The sequence below is a fragment of the Mobula birostris genome, chromosome 5 (assembly GCF_030028105.1).
Source record: "Mobula birostris isolate sMobBir1 chromosome 5, sMobBir1.hap1, whole genome shotgun sequence".
In the NCBI taxonomy this organism is placed as follows: Eukaryota; Metazoa; Chordata; class Chondrichthyes; order Myliobatiformes; family Myliobatidae; genus Mobula; species Mobula birostris.
This window is the reverse complement of record NC_092374.1, coordinates 116,601,137-116,616,575: the sequence shown is the minus strand read 5'-3', so window position 1 is coordinate 116,616,575 and position 15,439 is coordinate 116,601,137. Positions and strand designations below refer to the sequence as shown.

The 15,439-nt window shown below is 41.6% G+C and overlaps 1 protein-coding gene across 4 annotated transcripts in view; it reads left to right on the top strand.

Moving 5' to 3' along the window:
* Nucleotides 1-15,439, top strand: part of LOC140197950 (von Willebrand factor D and EGF domain-containing protein) — a 332,457-nt gene that overhangs the window by 115,592 nt on the left and 201,426 nt on the right. For all 4 annotated transcript variants that reach the window (XM_072258606.1, XM_072258607.1, XM_072258608.1 and 1 more), the window contains 3 exons: nucleotides 6,321-6,594; nucleotides 7,401-7,615; nucleotides 13,201-14,159. In XM_072258606.1, the coding sequence (XP_072114707.1) occupies nucleotides 6,321-6,594; nucleotides 7,401-7,615; nucleotides 13,201-14,159 (1,448 nt within the window). The remainder of the gene's footprint in view (nucleotides 1-6,320; nucleotides 6,595-7,400; nucleotides 7,616-13,200; nucleotides 14,160-15,439) is intronic.

Below are 15,439 nucleotides of genomic sequence, written 5' to 3'. Positions count from 1 at the left end.
GCTGAATAAAGTGTCAAGAAAGATTAAAATTGTCAAAGGCGAGAGTGGAAAGCGAACAAGTGTTAGGGGCCATCTGCTCGCATTTGGCTGGTCTCCCTCTCTTCTCACTACTACTGATGGGTGGGAGGTGCAGGAATCTTGGGTCCTATATTGGCAGATTCAGGAGCAGCTATTACCTTGCAGCCATCGGGATCCCGGACAGACTTCACTCACCTCAGCACTGAATGGGCTCTGCAGTCTTAGACTCATTTTTGGGGACTCTGCAGCTCTGTGTTTTTGTTTACTTTTTCTATTTGCGCAATTGTCCTGTATTGTAAATTCAATATGCGGCTGTCTCGTTTTGTGTTTTTTTTTGGTGAATTCTATAGTGTTTCTTTGTTTGCCTGCAAGAAGATGAATCTCAAAGTTGTATATAGAAACATAGAAACATAGAAAATAGGTGCAGGAGTAGGCCATTCGGCCCTTCGAGCCTGCACCGCCATTTATTATGATCATGGCTGATCATCCAATTCAGAACCCCGCCCCAGCCTTCCCTCCATACCCCCTGACCCCCGTAGCCACAAGGGCCATATCTAACTCCCTCTTAAATATAGCCAATGAACTGGCCTCAACTGTTTCCTGTGGCAGAGAATTCCACAGATTCACCACTCTCTGAGTGAAGAAGTTTTTCCTAATCTCGGTCCTAAAAGGCTTCCCCTTTATCCCCAAACTGTGACCCCTTGTTCTGGACTTCCCCAACATCGGGAACAATCTTCCTGCATCTAGCCTGTCCAATCCCTTTAGGATTTTATACGTTTCAATCAGATCCCCCCTCAATCTTCTAAATTCCAACGAGTACAAGCCCAGTTCATCCAGTCTTTCTTCATATGAAAGTCCTGCCATCCCAGGAATCAATCTGGTGAACCTTCTTTGTACTCCCTCTATGGCAAGGATGTCTTTCCTCAGATTAGGGGACCAAAACTGCACACAATACTCCAGGTGTGGTCTCACCAAGGCCTTGTACAACTGCAGTAGTACCTCCCTGCTCCTGTACTCAAATCCTCTCGCTATAAATGCCAGCATACCATTCGCCTTTTTCACCGCCTGCTGTACCTGCATGCCCACTTTCAATGACTGGTGTATAATGACACCCAGGTCTTGTTGCACCTCCCCTTTTCCTAATCGGCCACCATTCAGATAATAATCGGTTTTCCTATTTTTGCTACCAAAGTGGATAACTTCACATTTATCTACATTAAATTGCATCTGCCATGAATTTGCCCACTCACCCAACCCATCCAAGTCACTCTGCAGCCTCTTAGCATCCTCCTCACAGCTAACACTGCCACCCAGCTTCGTGTCATCCGCAAACTTGGAGATGCTGCATTTAATTCCCTCATCCAAGTCATTAATATATATTGTAAACATCTGGGGTCCCAGCACTGAGCCTTGCGGTACCCCACTAGTCACCGCCTGCCATTCTGAAAAGGTCCCGTTTATTCCCACTCTTTGCTTCCTATCTGCTAACCAATTCTCCTTCCACATCAATACCTTACCCCCAATACCATGTGCTTTAAGTTTGCACACTAATCTCCTGTGTGGGACCTTGTCAAAAGCCTTTTGAAAATCCAAATATACCACATCCACTGGTTCTCCCCATCCACTCTACTAGTTACATCCTCAAAAAATTCCATGAGATTCGTCAGACATGATTTTCCCTTCACAAATCCATGTTGACTTTGTCCGATGATTTCACCGCTTTCCAAATGTGCTGTTATCACATCTTTGATAACTGACTCCAGCAGTTTCCCCACCACCGACGTTAGGCTAACCGGTCTATAATTCCCCGGTTTCTCTCTCCCTCCTTTTTTAAAAAGTGGGGTTACATTAGCCACCCTCCAATCCTCAGAAACTAGTCCAGAATCTAACGAGTTTTGAAAAATTATCACTAATGCATCCACTATTTCTTGGGCTACCTCCTTAAGCACTCTAGGATGCAGACCATCTGGCCCTGGGGATTTATCTGCCTTCAATCCCTTCAATTTACCTAACACCACTTCCCTACTAACAAGTATTTCGCTCAGTTCCTCCATCTCACTGGACCCTCTGTCCCCTACTATTTCTGGAAGATTATTTTTGTCCTTATACTTAGATAATAAATTTGAACTTTGAACTGTTGTTTCTTTTCACAACCATAATTGCTGGAAATTTAAATATGTGCAGCAATCACCAAATGACTTTCTATGTTTGTGTGCTGGTATTTATCCAGTTAAATACTAAAGCATTTGATATTTCTGTCAATTCGGATAAGGAGGCTCTGCCAACAACTTCAAGTGAGTGAGAAACGTTGGGAATTTCTGCAGAGTTTGAGATCACACAACAGATACTTGTGGAGATTATATGCCAGATGTTACAAATCAAGAGGGGCCTGTTGGTACTTTCTACGGAGGATATGATCGTTTGAGTCACTAGGCATATGGCAAGGGCCAATAAAAAGAATTAGGTTTAAGCTGAATGGGCATTGTGGGAGAGGCCATTGTTGGAATTGAACAGGGTTAGTGTGGGGAACTAAAACTTTGGCTCAAGAGGCTTTGACAAGGAGAAGCGGAGGTGAGAGTGAGATTCCTGTTAAGTTTCTCTTTCTTTATTTATTAGTGCCTAATTAGAGTAGCAATAATATATCCCAGGTCAGTGATGTGGTCTTCATGCAAATGCTGAAGATCTGCAAGACCTTCAGTCTTCCTGACTGCTACATCTACGTGAAGTGCGTCTTGTTGCAACTCCTTACAGACAGTGTTAGGGAGCTGGAGCTGGATTATTAAGAAGAATGAGGAGTTGATTTAAAAGAGCTATGGGGAGACTGTCACAACTTGGTTGCAGGAGGCAGCTAGCTTGGTGACTGACAGGAGAGGGAAAGGGAATATACAGACAGTACAGGGAGCCATTCCACTCAATACAAGGATACAGCTTTGGATAATGTTGGGGGGTGGTTGACCTACCAGGGGAAAAATGCAGCAATCAAGTATCTGGCACTGAGTCTGGCTCTGTGACTCAGAAAGGAAGGGGGAGAAGAGGAGAACAGTGGTGATAGGAGATTCAATAGGTAGGGAACAAATAGAAGATTCTGCGGATGAGACAGATTCCCAGATAGTATGTTGTCATCCAATGTGCCAGGGTCAACGACATCTCACATCATAACCACCGCATTCTTCAGGGGGAGGATAAGCAGCCAGAAGACATAATACATATTGATACCAATTGCATAGGTAGGAAATGGGAGGAGGTCCACGTGAAGGCCAAGAGTTGGACTTCTTTATCAGAGGCTTTTAGAGTCGCACACCATTTAGAGCACTAGTAGGAGCTTATCCACACTACCACCCCTGGCTATCACAACCTTGGGGACCGAAAAGGAATAGGTGGGCAGAATTTGTTAGGTGCATCCAGAATGGATTCCTGACACAATATGTAGCTAATTGAAGGAGAGGCCATACTGGATCTGGTACTAGACAGTGAAGCTGGTCAAGTGCCTGATATCTTGGTGTATGAGAATTTTGGAGACAGTGATTACAACTCCCAGACCTTACCCATAGCCTTGGACAGGGATAAGAGCAGACAGTATGGGCAAGTATTTAATTGGGAGAGAGCAAATTATAACGCTATTAAGTGAAAACTTGGGAGCATGAGTTGGGAACAGAGGTACTCAGCGAAATGGGTAACAGAAATGTGGAGGTTGTTTAGGGAGTACTTGTATGGAGGGTGCAGGAGCCATGAATCTACTTTCAATCTGCATTGTATTTTGTGTTGTGCATTTATTATGCTTACTATGGTAGTTAGTCATGTGGATGGGGGCATGATAGAAGTGATTTTTTAAAATTACGTATTCATGCTTTTGTCTTTGGAAGTTCTGTTAGATTCTAGCTAGAGACAGCTGGAAGTGATATCTTTTCAATTGACTGCTTAAAATCACTTAAACATCACTTAATTACACTTAAAATCAATTAGTCAGCTTGTTAGCTTAATTACCTTGAGGAAAACTTAAGTACATCTGAAGTGCTAAGACTGTTTATTTTGTTATACCACTAGTTTTAGTTTCATTGCTTCAAGATTATTTTGCTGGTTTGTAGGAGTAGTACCAGACGATTGATAGATAGATACTTTATTGATCCCATAGGAAATTACAGTGTCACAGTGGCATTTGTACAGATATACAAATATACGAATATTAAAAGATACGTAAGAAAGCAAGAATAAAAAATAAGTTAACTCAAACAGTCTATCAGGAAGGGGTCATCACTTCCCCAGCTACAGGTTGACTCATTATAGAGCCTAATGGCCGAGGGTAAGAATAACCTTATATAGCGCTCTTTGGAGCAGCACAGATATCTTAGTCTGTTACTGAAAGTGCTCCTCCATTCAGCCAAGGTGGCACCCTGAGCCAATAGGCTGGTCCTGGACTTATTTCATAATTTATCTCATAACTTATTTCATAATTTACATATTACTATTTAACTATTTCTTACTATCTTTCTATTACTATTTTATTACTATTTATTATTTCTATGACTATTACTATTTACTAATAGTAATATTACTATTACTATTTATTATTTATGGTGCAACTGTAACGAAAACCAATTTCCCCCGGGATCATTAAAGTGTGACTATGACTATGCAGAGGGTGAGAATCATTGTCCAGAATTGCCAGGATTTTTTTAGGGTCCTTTTACTACCATGGCCTCTGGTATGTCCAGTTTGACTCCTATAACTGAGCCAGCCTTTCTAATCAGTTTATTGAGCGTGGTGGCATCACCCTTGTTGATGCCATTGCCCCAGCACACCACCGCATAGAAGATTTTACTGGTGACAACAGACTGGTAGAACATGTGAAGGAGAGGCCTGCATACTCCAAAGGATCTCATTCCCCTCATGAAGTAGAGACAAATCTGGCCCTTCTTGTACACAACCTCTCAAATCTGTCATCCAGGTGCACCCCCAGGTACTTGTAGGTCCTCACCACATCCACATCCTCACCATTAATATTAACAAGGAGCAGTGCTGCCTTAGTCTTCTTAAGGTCCATTATCATCGCCTTTTGTCTTACTGATGTTGAGCTGCAGATGATTCAATTTGCACCATTTGACAAAGTCCACCACCAGGTCCCTGTATATTTATACACCCAACTATTGCTGAGTCATCAGAGAATTTCTGCAGATGACATGACTCAGTGTTGTATCTAATGACTGAGGTGTACAGGGTAAACAGGAGGAGAGCAAATACAGTCCCCAGTGGGCCCCAGCGTTGCTTATAGCCATGCCTGACACACAGCTCTGAAGCCACACAAACTGTGGTCTGCCACAATACAATGGAAGTGCCAACCCTCATTGAATGGAGCTTCCCGCCCCCGGCTCCCCCAGCAATGAGGACTGTTTGGTATTGAAGGCGCTTGAGAAATCAAAAAACATGATCCTCACAGTGCTGTCCTGCTTATCCAAATGGGTGTAGGCTCAGTTCAACAGGTAGATGACAGCATCATCGACACCAATGTGCTCCTCGTAGGCAAACTGCAGGGGATCAAGGGTGGATCTGACCAGGGGTTGGAGGTGAGCCAGGATCATCCTCTCTAAGCCCTTCGTGATGTGTGAGGTCAGGACCACTGGATGGTAGTCATTCAAGACTTTCGGTTGATCCTTCTTGGGTCCTTCATGATGTTTTCCACACAGTTGGGAACCTTTCCAGGCTGAGACTCAGATTAAAAAGTGGCAAGTATTACTTCATTGTTCAAGAAAGGTAGCAGGGATAAATCTTGAGAATTAAGACTCACTGGTCTATATGTCAGTGATGGGCAAATTATTGGAGAGGATTCTTAGAGAAGGGTTTATGAACATTTTGAGTAGTATAATCTGATTGGGTATTGCTAGCATGGCTTTCTGAGGGACAGTTCATACCACACGTTCCTGATTGAATCAAGTTATGGTGAATCAGCACCTTTAGATGGTTCCTCCAAACTTGGGTATTTCATTTAGTATCTGTTGTGCTTCCTCTCTCAAACTTTTGTTCTGGAATTTCATGATCTTTTTACACTCACATTTAATTTAGCTGTCCATTCCATATATAAAGCATGTGATTCCATATACTTTCTTTCCAGCTTTAGTACTTTGTGTTCCCAATATTTTGAGCTTGGAAGTATTTCTGATTTTATATTTATTTCTATATTCTAGGAAATGTTGATAGAGTCTAGCAGGACTTTATTAGAGCAACTTCTTACTCACATCCATCTGTTAAATGTTATTTATACCAGGGATCTTCCAGTAAACTAACAAATTGATGTTATTTTATTGCAGACGATATGACAACCATAAAACTGGGACTTTTGTGATGTATAAGAGCCTCTTGCGAGAATTTGAAGTTCACGTACGTCAATGGGACTGCGGCAGTCGCCATTATGCTGTGTCGTGTAACTGTGGAGTAGTTGCCAGAGAAGGTGATGATATCATTGCATTTGACATGTGCAATGGACACTTTCAGGAGACCAGGCCTCACCTGTCAGTCAAAAGCAGTGGATCAGAACCACATCATGTCAAAATAATGGATGCACACCATGGGAAGAAAATCACGGTAGGTTCTTCCTGAAATCATTGCCAACTGCCCATCATAACATTGCTTTATAATGATTGGAATGAGCTAATCTGTATTTTAAATCATAGCATTATATCAGTGTTTCTCTTTACATACAGTATGTCTGATAAGATGGAAGGTTATGATCCATTGTAACAAATACATTTGTGGACAGGAAAAATAAACATGATTCTTAGTTTAAAGGGAAACTATAATATGATATTTTTTGTGCTGTTAACTGCCATCAGAAAGTGGCTAATATTTTCACAAACTAAGAAAAGTATCCTCATGTATATGCACTGACCACAAGGCAATGAGTTTTAAATCAGTGTTTTTAGCTGTAAGATATTTGGAGATATGTACCAGTCTTACTTATTATGGACTCTCCCTGCTCAACCTGTTCAAAATATTGACATACTCGTAGTGAAGCAAGTGCTCTTGGGATTTAAACCATAGATAAGTGAATAATAAAAATTACCACCATTACTGGTCATTACTGTTCCAATGAAATCCATATTCAATGCTGCAGATTTGGCATTATCAGAGATAAAGTTGATTGAATAAAAGTAATGTGAAAATTAAAAATTAGAACCCTTGCTCTGAAACCCCATTGATAGCAAAGTGAGTGGAAGACCGCAGATCTGCATATGGAAAATCATTTGGGTTTTTAAATTGTGAAGTCTTTTATTCTTCTATATTTAATTGGTATTTTGAACTTTAATTAAAGCTAAGTAACATGATGTATTTAAAGCAGTGGATTACATTTTGTTATGGGTCTGGGCTTTTTCTGGTTCCTGTTTCCACAGATCCTGTTTCCATCAGGGGCATTTGTCCGTGCAGACGTAAGCGACTGGGGAATGAGCATAACAGTGCGGGCTCCCAGTGTTGATTTCAACAACACTAGGGGGCTCTGTGGGATCTTTGATGGCAATAGTAATAATGACTTCCATGGTGCTGATGGGAAACCCATGGCAGCTGCACATTGGAATAATGACCCCACTGATTTCATTGAGGAATGGAGGTACATATTAGAACAAAATGTGCAATGTTTCTTTCATGCAAAAGATAAATTAAACATTACTTCAAACTGTGCAAAGTGATGGATCACAGAACTTATGTGATAGCATCTCTGGTGATACATGTCTTCATTTTAACCACCACTGAATCTACTTTACCTCAGTTGCTTATGTTTGAGTTCCACCTGCTCCAGATAGTTCTTTTATTGTAGAACATTCTGATTAAACCTAGGGTTCCCAACCTTTTTTTCTTTATTGGACTAATACCATGAAGCAAGGGGTCTATGGACCCCAGTTTGGAAAACCCTGGATTAAACTATAACACTGCATTTTAAGAACATGTATTTTTTTTCCCTCGGATTTTGACTAAATTGCAGAAGGCACAATATATTGCCTCAGTAATAAGGTTGCCAAATTAATCTAAACCTTCAGTATGTATTACTTTTTGGAGCGACTGGGGTTGTATACACTGGAATTTAGAAGGATGAGAGGGGATCTGATTGAAACAAATAAGATTATTTAGGGATTGGACATGCTAGAGGCAGGAAACATGTTCCCAATGTTGGGGGAGTCCAGAACCAGAGGCCACAGTTTAAGAATAAGGGGTAGACAATTTAGAATGGAGTTAAGGAAAAACTTTTTCACACAGAGGGTTGTGGTTCTGTGGAATGCTCTGCCTCAGAAGGCAGTGGAAGCCAATTCTCTGGATTCTTTCAAGACAAGAGTTAGATAGAGCTCTTAAAGATAGCGGAGTGAAGGGATATAGGGAGAAGGCAGGAAAAAGGTACTGATTGTGGATGATCAGCCATGATGACAGTGAATGGTGGTGCTGGCTCGAAGGGCTGAATGGCCTACTTCTGCACCTATTGTCTATTGTCTAAGTCATTGGCATGTGCAATGGTATGCCTAGAAGACTTGTACAGGGAGCATGGGTCATGATAACATTCTGAGTTAGCTTACAGGCGTGCTGATTTGGAGTTCTAAGCTCCAGCTGACACCTACTATAAACTTGCACAGCTAAATGTAAGTTTATTTGCAAGAAGAGGAAATTTTCCAAACCCTAAGACACCCATTGCCTTGCAATTTCTACATTTAATGAGATTGTTGATTTACTGCTTTCTGCAATGGCTGTTCAACAATAAGAGCCCAGGACAGGTATTTTTGGCCTTAGTCTCAAGTAAGTAGTGTGCACAGATGCTTAAGTTCCTTGTCTTGACTTCAGTCGTTTGCTCAGACTGGCTTCTCCCAGGTACATGTGCATGGATATCCATTCCCTTTGAGGCACATGCTGGACTTCAGAATGAGGAAAAGGTAGGCACAGAAGGAAGTATTACCAGAAAATTCACTCCCTCTTTCCTAAGAGGATCATGTGAAGCAGGTAGACAGCATCATGAGGATTGTTAGGTGCAAGTGTCATTGACTACACGCAGTCAATTGGAGATTGCCACGGATAGAATGCATTTCTCTCACCTAGAGTCCAACTACTATGTGATCAACATCACCATCAGGCCATGTTCGTCGTCTAGGTTATTGCCCAGTATTCTGGTGGCAATGATAATCCCATCATTCAGAATCACATTTGTTATCACTGATATATGTTGTGAAATGTGTTGTCTTGTGGCAGTAGTACAATGCAAGGCATAAAAAATACTATAAATTACAATAAAAATAAAAGGTGAAAAAAATAACAAGGTAGTGTTCATGGATTCTTGGACCAATCAGGAATCTGATGGTGGAGGGTAAGAATCTGCTCTTGAAATGTTGAGTGTGTGTCTTCAGGCTCCTGTGCCTCCACACCAATGGTAGAAATGTGAAGACGGCATCCTTGAATGTTGAGGCTCTTTAATGATAGATGCCAACTCCTTGAGGCATTACATCCTGAAGAAGTCTTTAACGGTGAGAGAATTATGCCCTTGGCCCTTGATGGAACTGGTTAAGTCTACAACCCTCTGCGGCCTCTTGAAATTCCGTGCATTCACTGCTCTATCACTGGACTGTTCCTACTTCATCTCAACGTCAGTAAGATGAAAGAGCTGATTGTGGACTTCAGGAAGGGTAAGACGAAGGAACACATACCAGTCCTCATAGAAGGATCAGAAGTGGTTGAGAGTGAGCAGTTTCAAGTTCCTGGGTGACAAGATCTCTGAGAATCTAACCTGGTCCCAACATATCGATGCAGTTATAAAGAAGGCAAGACAGCTGCTATACTTCATTTGGTATGTCAACAAACACACTCAGAAACTTCTATAGACGTACCGTGGAGAGCATTCTGACAGGCTGCATCACTGTCTGGTATGGGGGTGGAGGGGTGGGGGCTACTGCACAGGACTGGAAGAAGTGTAGCCACTGTCCTGCCTTCTTTATGACTATATCGGTATGTTGGGACCAGGTTAGATCCTCAGAGATCTTGACACCAAGGAACTTGAAGTTGCTCACTCTCTCCACTTCTGACCTGTCTATGAAGATTGGTATGTGTTCCTTCATCTTACCCTTCCTGAAGTCCACAATCAGCTCTTTCGTCTTACTGACATTGAGTGCAAGGTTGTTGCTGCGACACCATTCCACTAGTTGGCATATCTCCCTCCTGTACGCCCCCTTGTCACCACCTGAGATTCAACCAACATTGGTTGTATCATCAGCAAATTTATAGATGATATTTGAGCTATGCCTAGCCACACCGTCATGGGTATAGAGAGAGTAGAGCTTGTAAATGGAAGGTCCAACTTCTGGTGAATCAATATCCTGGCAGAAACTACACCACGAAGACAAAAGAACACTCATACAGAAGGCAGGACAGCGGCTATACCTTATTAGGAGTTTGAAGAGATTTGGCATGTCAACAAATACACTCAAAAACTTCTATAGTTGTACCATGGAGAGCATTCTGACAGGCTGCATCACTGTCTGGTATGGGGGTATGGGGTTGCTACTGCACAGGACTGAAAGAAGCTGCAAAAGGTTGTAAATCTAGTCAGCTCCATCTTGGGCACAAGCTACAAAGTACCCCGGACAACTTTAGGGAGCAGTGTCTCAGAGATTATTAAGGACCTCCAGCACCCAGGGCATGCCCTTTTCTCGCGGTTACCATCAGGTAGGAAATAAAGAAACCTGAAGACACACACTCAGCGATTCAGGAACAGCTTCTTCCCCTCTGCCATCCAATTCCTAAATGGACATTGAACCCATGGACGCTACCTCACTTTTTTTTAATATACAGTATTTTTATGCATATTTAAAAAAATCTATTCAGTATACGTAATTAATTTACTTGTTTATTTATTATTATGCTTTATTTTATTTGTTATTTTTTCTCTCTGCTAGATATTTGAACATTTTCCTTTTGCATATTGGTTGCTTGTCCATACTGTTGGATCTGGCCTTTTATTGATTCTATTATGTTTCTTGAATTTACTGAGTATGCTCGTGTGAAAACAAATCTCAGTGTTGCATATGGTGACATGTCTCTATGTGCTTTGATAATAAATTTACTTTGAACTTTGGTGGCTCCACACCATACCTGGCTTTGATGCAACTAGTCAGAATGCTCTCCATCGCATATCTATAGAAATTTGCAAGAGTCTTTGGTAACATACCAAATCTCCTCAAACTCCTAATGAAGTAAAGCTGAAGTGCCTTCTTCATGATTGCATCAATGTATTGGCTTCAAGATGGATGCTCTCAGATTCTGATGTCCTGGAACTTGAAGCTGCTTTCCCTTTCCATCACCATCCCCTGTGTTTTCCCAATTTTCCCTTCCTGAAGCTCACAAGCAATTCCTTGGACTTGCTGACGTTGGGGTTGTTGTTTGATCTATCTCACTCCTGTATGCCTCCTCCTCACTACCTGAGAATCTGTCAACAACAATTGAGTCATTGGTGAATCCATAAATGTCATTTGAGCTGTCCCTAGCCATACAGTTGTGAGAGTGGAGCAGTGGGCTAACGATGCATCCTTGAGATGCATCTGTGTTGATTATCAGCGAGGAGGCAATGCTTTTACTGATCCACGCTGTCTGTGGTCTCCTGGTAAGGAAGTGAAGGATCCAGGTCTAGAGGGAGATACAGATTTTAAAGAGTATTGGTTGGTAGTGAGGGGCTGATAGTGTTTAACACTGAAATGTACTTGATAAGCAGCAGCCTGGTGTATGTTATGCTGTGAATGGGTGCTGCAAAACAAAGTGGAGAGCCAGTTAGATTACACCTGCTGTGGTCCTGTCATGGCGGTAGGCTGATTGCAACAGGTCCAGATCCTTGTCCAAATAGGAGTTAACTTTAGACATGGCCAACCTCTCAAAGTGCTGCCGACCTATAGTCATTGAGGCTGCTCATCTTGCTGTTTTGGGGCACTGGCAAGATTGATACTCTTTGAAGCAGATGGGAAACTCACTGCAGCAGTGAAAGGTTGAAGATGTCCTTGAACACTCCAACCAGTTGGTTGGCACAGATTTTTTATGCCCTGCCATGTACCCCATTGAGGCCTGACACTTTTTATGGGTTCACCATCTTGAAGGATGATCTGACGTCAGCCTATGGGACAGAGATTACAAGATCGGCAGATGCTGTAGGGATTTGCACTGGGGTGATGTTATTCTCCATTTCAAAACATGCATAAGAGATGTTAAACTCATTAGAGAGTGGAGCATCACTGTCATTTAGGCTGTTAGGTTTTTCTCTGTAGGACGGAATGGCATTTAAACCCTGCTGTAACTGTTATGCATCTGATCTAGTCTCTGATTTTACACTTAGAGAGCGTTCTTGCTCTCACAATGGCATTAAAAAGCATTTCTGGATTTCTTGTAGGGTTCTGGATTACAGGTTCTGAATGCCACAGCTCTACCCCTCAGCAAGTAGTGCATATCCTGGTTTATCCAGGGCTTCTGGTTTGGGTGGGACTTTTCAAAATGGGATTAGGCTGAGTGCCACTTCCTTGAAAGTACAATACTCAGTTTTTCACTATCAAGAGCTATTTAATGTTGAGTTGTGTTTTTTTTTTACACTGCAGTTAAAACTGAAGCATCAGTCAATGGATGTAACCTGCTGGTTGACTCTTCTGAATGGGCAAATGGATTGTCTATCATTTCCATGCTGGAATGAATGAATTCCAAGTTCATGTAAAGCATTTTGCAAGCACTCATGCCACCTTCTGGAATTTTATGGCTGACTTGCCTATATTCCAATTGTTTTCCTCTGGCATATGGTCAGAAGGACTTGACAGTCCAAAGGGCCAGTTTCTATGCTGTATACCTCCAAGACCCCTGCGCTGTGTTACTAATTATTAAAATAATATGTTTTTACAGTGCTCCTTTGTTTTCATTCCTTTTGCAATCAGACATTATAAATGATACTATATTTTAAGTATACAATGAGAAAGACAATGTAATAGTGAATTCTTTGTTGATAATTCATTTAGGCATTCAACATATTTACTTGCTTTCTACTCCCAGTAAATTATGGTGTAATCTAAAGTAACAAGACTAATCATGTTGCTGTATGATTGGAACATACATTCTCAAAGAAAATACTTGAACTTAATCAAAATAGAAGTTGGAAAATAATTTTTGTTATCTAACTTTTTGGTCTGCTTGCTTTAGAGTACATCCAGGGGAAAGTTTGTTTGACAAGACACCATCCCACTCTGTGAAAGAGAAAAGAAGAAATTACTGCAAGTGTCGGAAGAAATATACAATGCCCCTCCATTCCGTGAACAAGTTCACCACTGGCTATGGCCATTCTCACCTACTGTCTAGTTGCAATGCCTATGAAAATGTGGATTACACTTCGTTAGTTCCTTATTTGGATATTACGGCAGAATACATAAACAACCCAGAGCAGTCCTTGTTCAGAAAGCGTGACATTGTCCAGTCTTCTGAGAGATCAGATGGACATATGGCCCTGCTGAAATACATTCAATCACAAAGCGCCAAAGAATTCACCACCAAAGGCAAGTCACTTACATTTACTGATCACTTAGTGAGATATTCCAGATGGCCAGACGTAATGGATTTCTCTGAACCAGAGGTTATGCTGCACAGAATAAGAAGTCAGCGTCCTTTTAAATTCTTACCAACATTCACATTCCAGAGCTTAAGCCAAACCGATCTGGAAAGCTTTACTTACTTTTTCCCAGAAGACCATCTGTCCAGGAATCGACCTGGTGTGCAACCAACATGGCCAACTCCAAGTGGACTGACATCAGTTAAGGCCCTAGAGGTATGCCAACAAGCCCTGGGGAACTCTACCACTGGTGTAGTGTGTCATGACCTTCTTGGAAGAAGGCTTATTGAGGCTGTGGATATGTGTATCTCAGACATGCAGCTTAAAGATGATCTTGCTTGGGAGGAAGGGATGCGACCTTTCCTTGACAATGAATGCGAAAGAAAACTTCTGGAAAGTAAGGTTCAGTGGGCCCATGGAACAAATGATCCTTATGTTAAAGAGATTGTTAGAGCTCTCCGTTGTCCAAACTCATGCAGTAACAATGGACATTGCACAGCATGGGGTTGCCAGTGCTTTGTCAAATACAGCTCCTATGACTGCAGTATTTCCAATGGTAAGCATAAGAATATTTTTAATGATCGCAGTTTCTTGAACAAAATAATGTCCTTGAAAATACACTTTTTATGCCAGATGTTGGAGCTTCATAAAATCAAATTGCCTTAAAAGAACCTGCTCTTTCATTTGCCATTTTGGTAAACTATAAGCAGTAATCCTTGGCAGATCACATTGTAGTTGACAGATGTTCAAGTCCTTGTGGATCTATCTATGAAGACTGCAAGAGGATCCGAGCCAAATCTGAGCTGCTAAAACTATTGAGTCTCAATGTCAGCTCTGTGGAATTGTAAAAAAAAGCCTGTTTTGTTTTAATTAATTATTTTATCATGGAATATCCACCAAGATCAGCTTATTTCTTCATTTTGGTATTTTGCAAGTTCAGATCAGAGAAGAATTTAAGGCTTGATTATACCATTTATGTGTGATGAGTATTTTTATGTTAAGCTGTGTATTTGTGGAGAAGTAGCTGCCTTTCGTCTCTGTCATTCCTCATGGTTCATTCATTGGCTCTGGCATTTTGTTTGGAGGGTCAAATGTAAACTTTCTGAAACCTGGTTGATCTAAACTTTGGCTGTAGTGAAAAGACAGTTAATTGAAAAAATGATAATCAGACATTTGGCATCAAATCATCTAAATTACGACAAAGTTAAAGTATGTGTTTGTTTTCTCAAAGTTTAACTGGATGAAATTGGGTTTCATTTAAAACCAGATACCAGATAAATATAGCAGTCAGTAAAGGTGACTTACTCATACAGACAATTAAGACTTGCTGGAAATTTTCCTTGTCTTACATTGTTATATCCTCTCATGTAAGGGATGTTTTGTGTGACCTTTCAAAGTAACACTTGTTAACTTGTTCCCTTTGCACCTAAGTTATACTTTGTGGAGGCATGATCAGGTCCTGAAGACCATCGCTGAAGCCGTCAGCGCAGGAGTTGAGTGGGCGAAGTGGTCCCGACCCTCCAAGCAGACCATTGCCTTTGTCAGAGCTGGGGAGCAGCCAATACCTGCCAAAAGAACATCTGCAGGCATTCTGACCTCTGCAAGGGACTGGCAGCTGTTGGTGGACCTCGAAGGGCAGCTGAAGTTCCCCAACCATATCGCAGCCACCACCCTGCGACCAGACATTGTCCTAGTGTCTGAGTCTACTAAGCAAGTGGTGCTGCTGGAGCTGACAGTCCCATGGGAAGATAGCTTGGAGGAGGCCTTTGAAAGGAAGCTCTCCAAGTACGCAGGACTGGTCAGCAACTGTCAGCAGGCTGGATGGAGAGCAAGGTG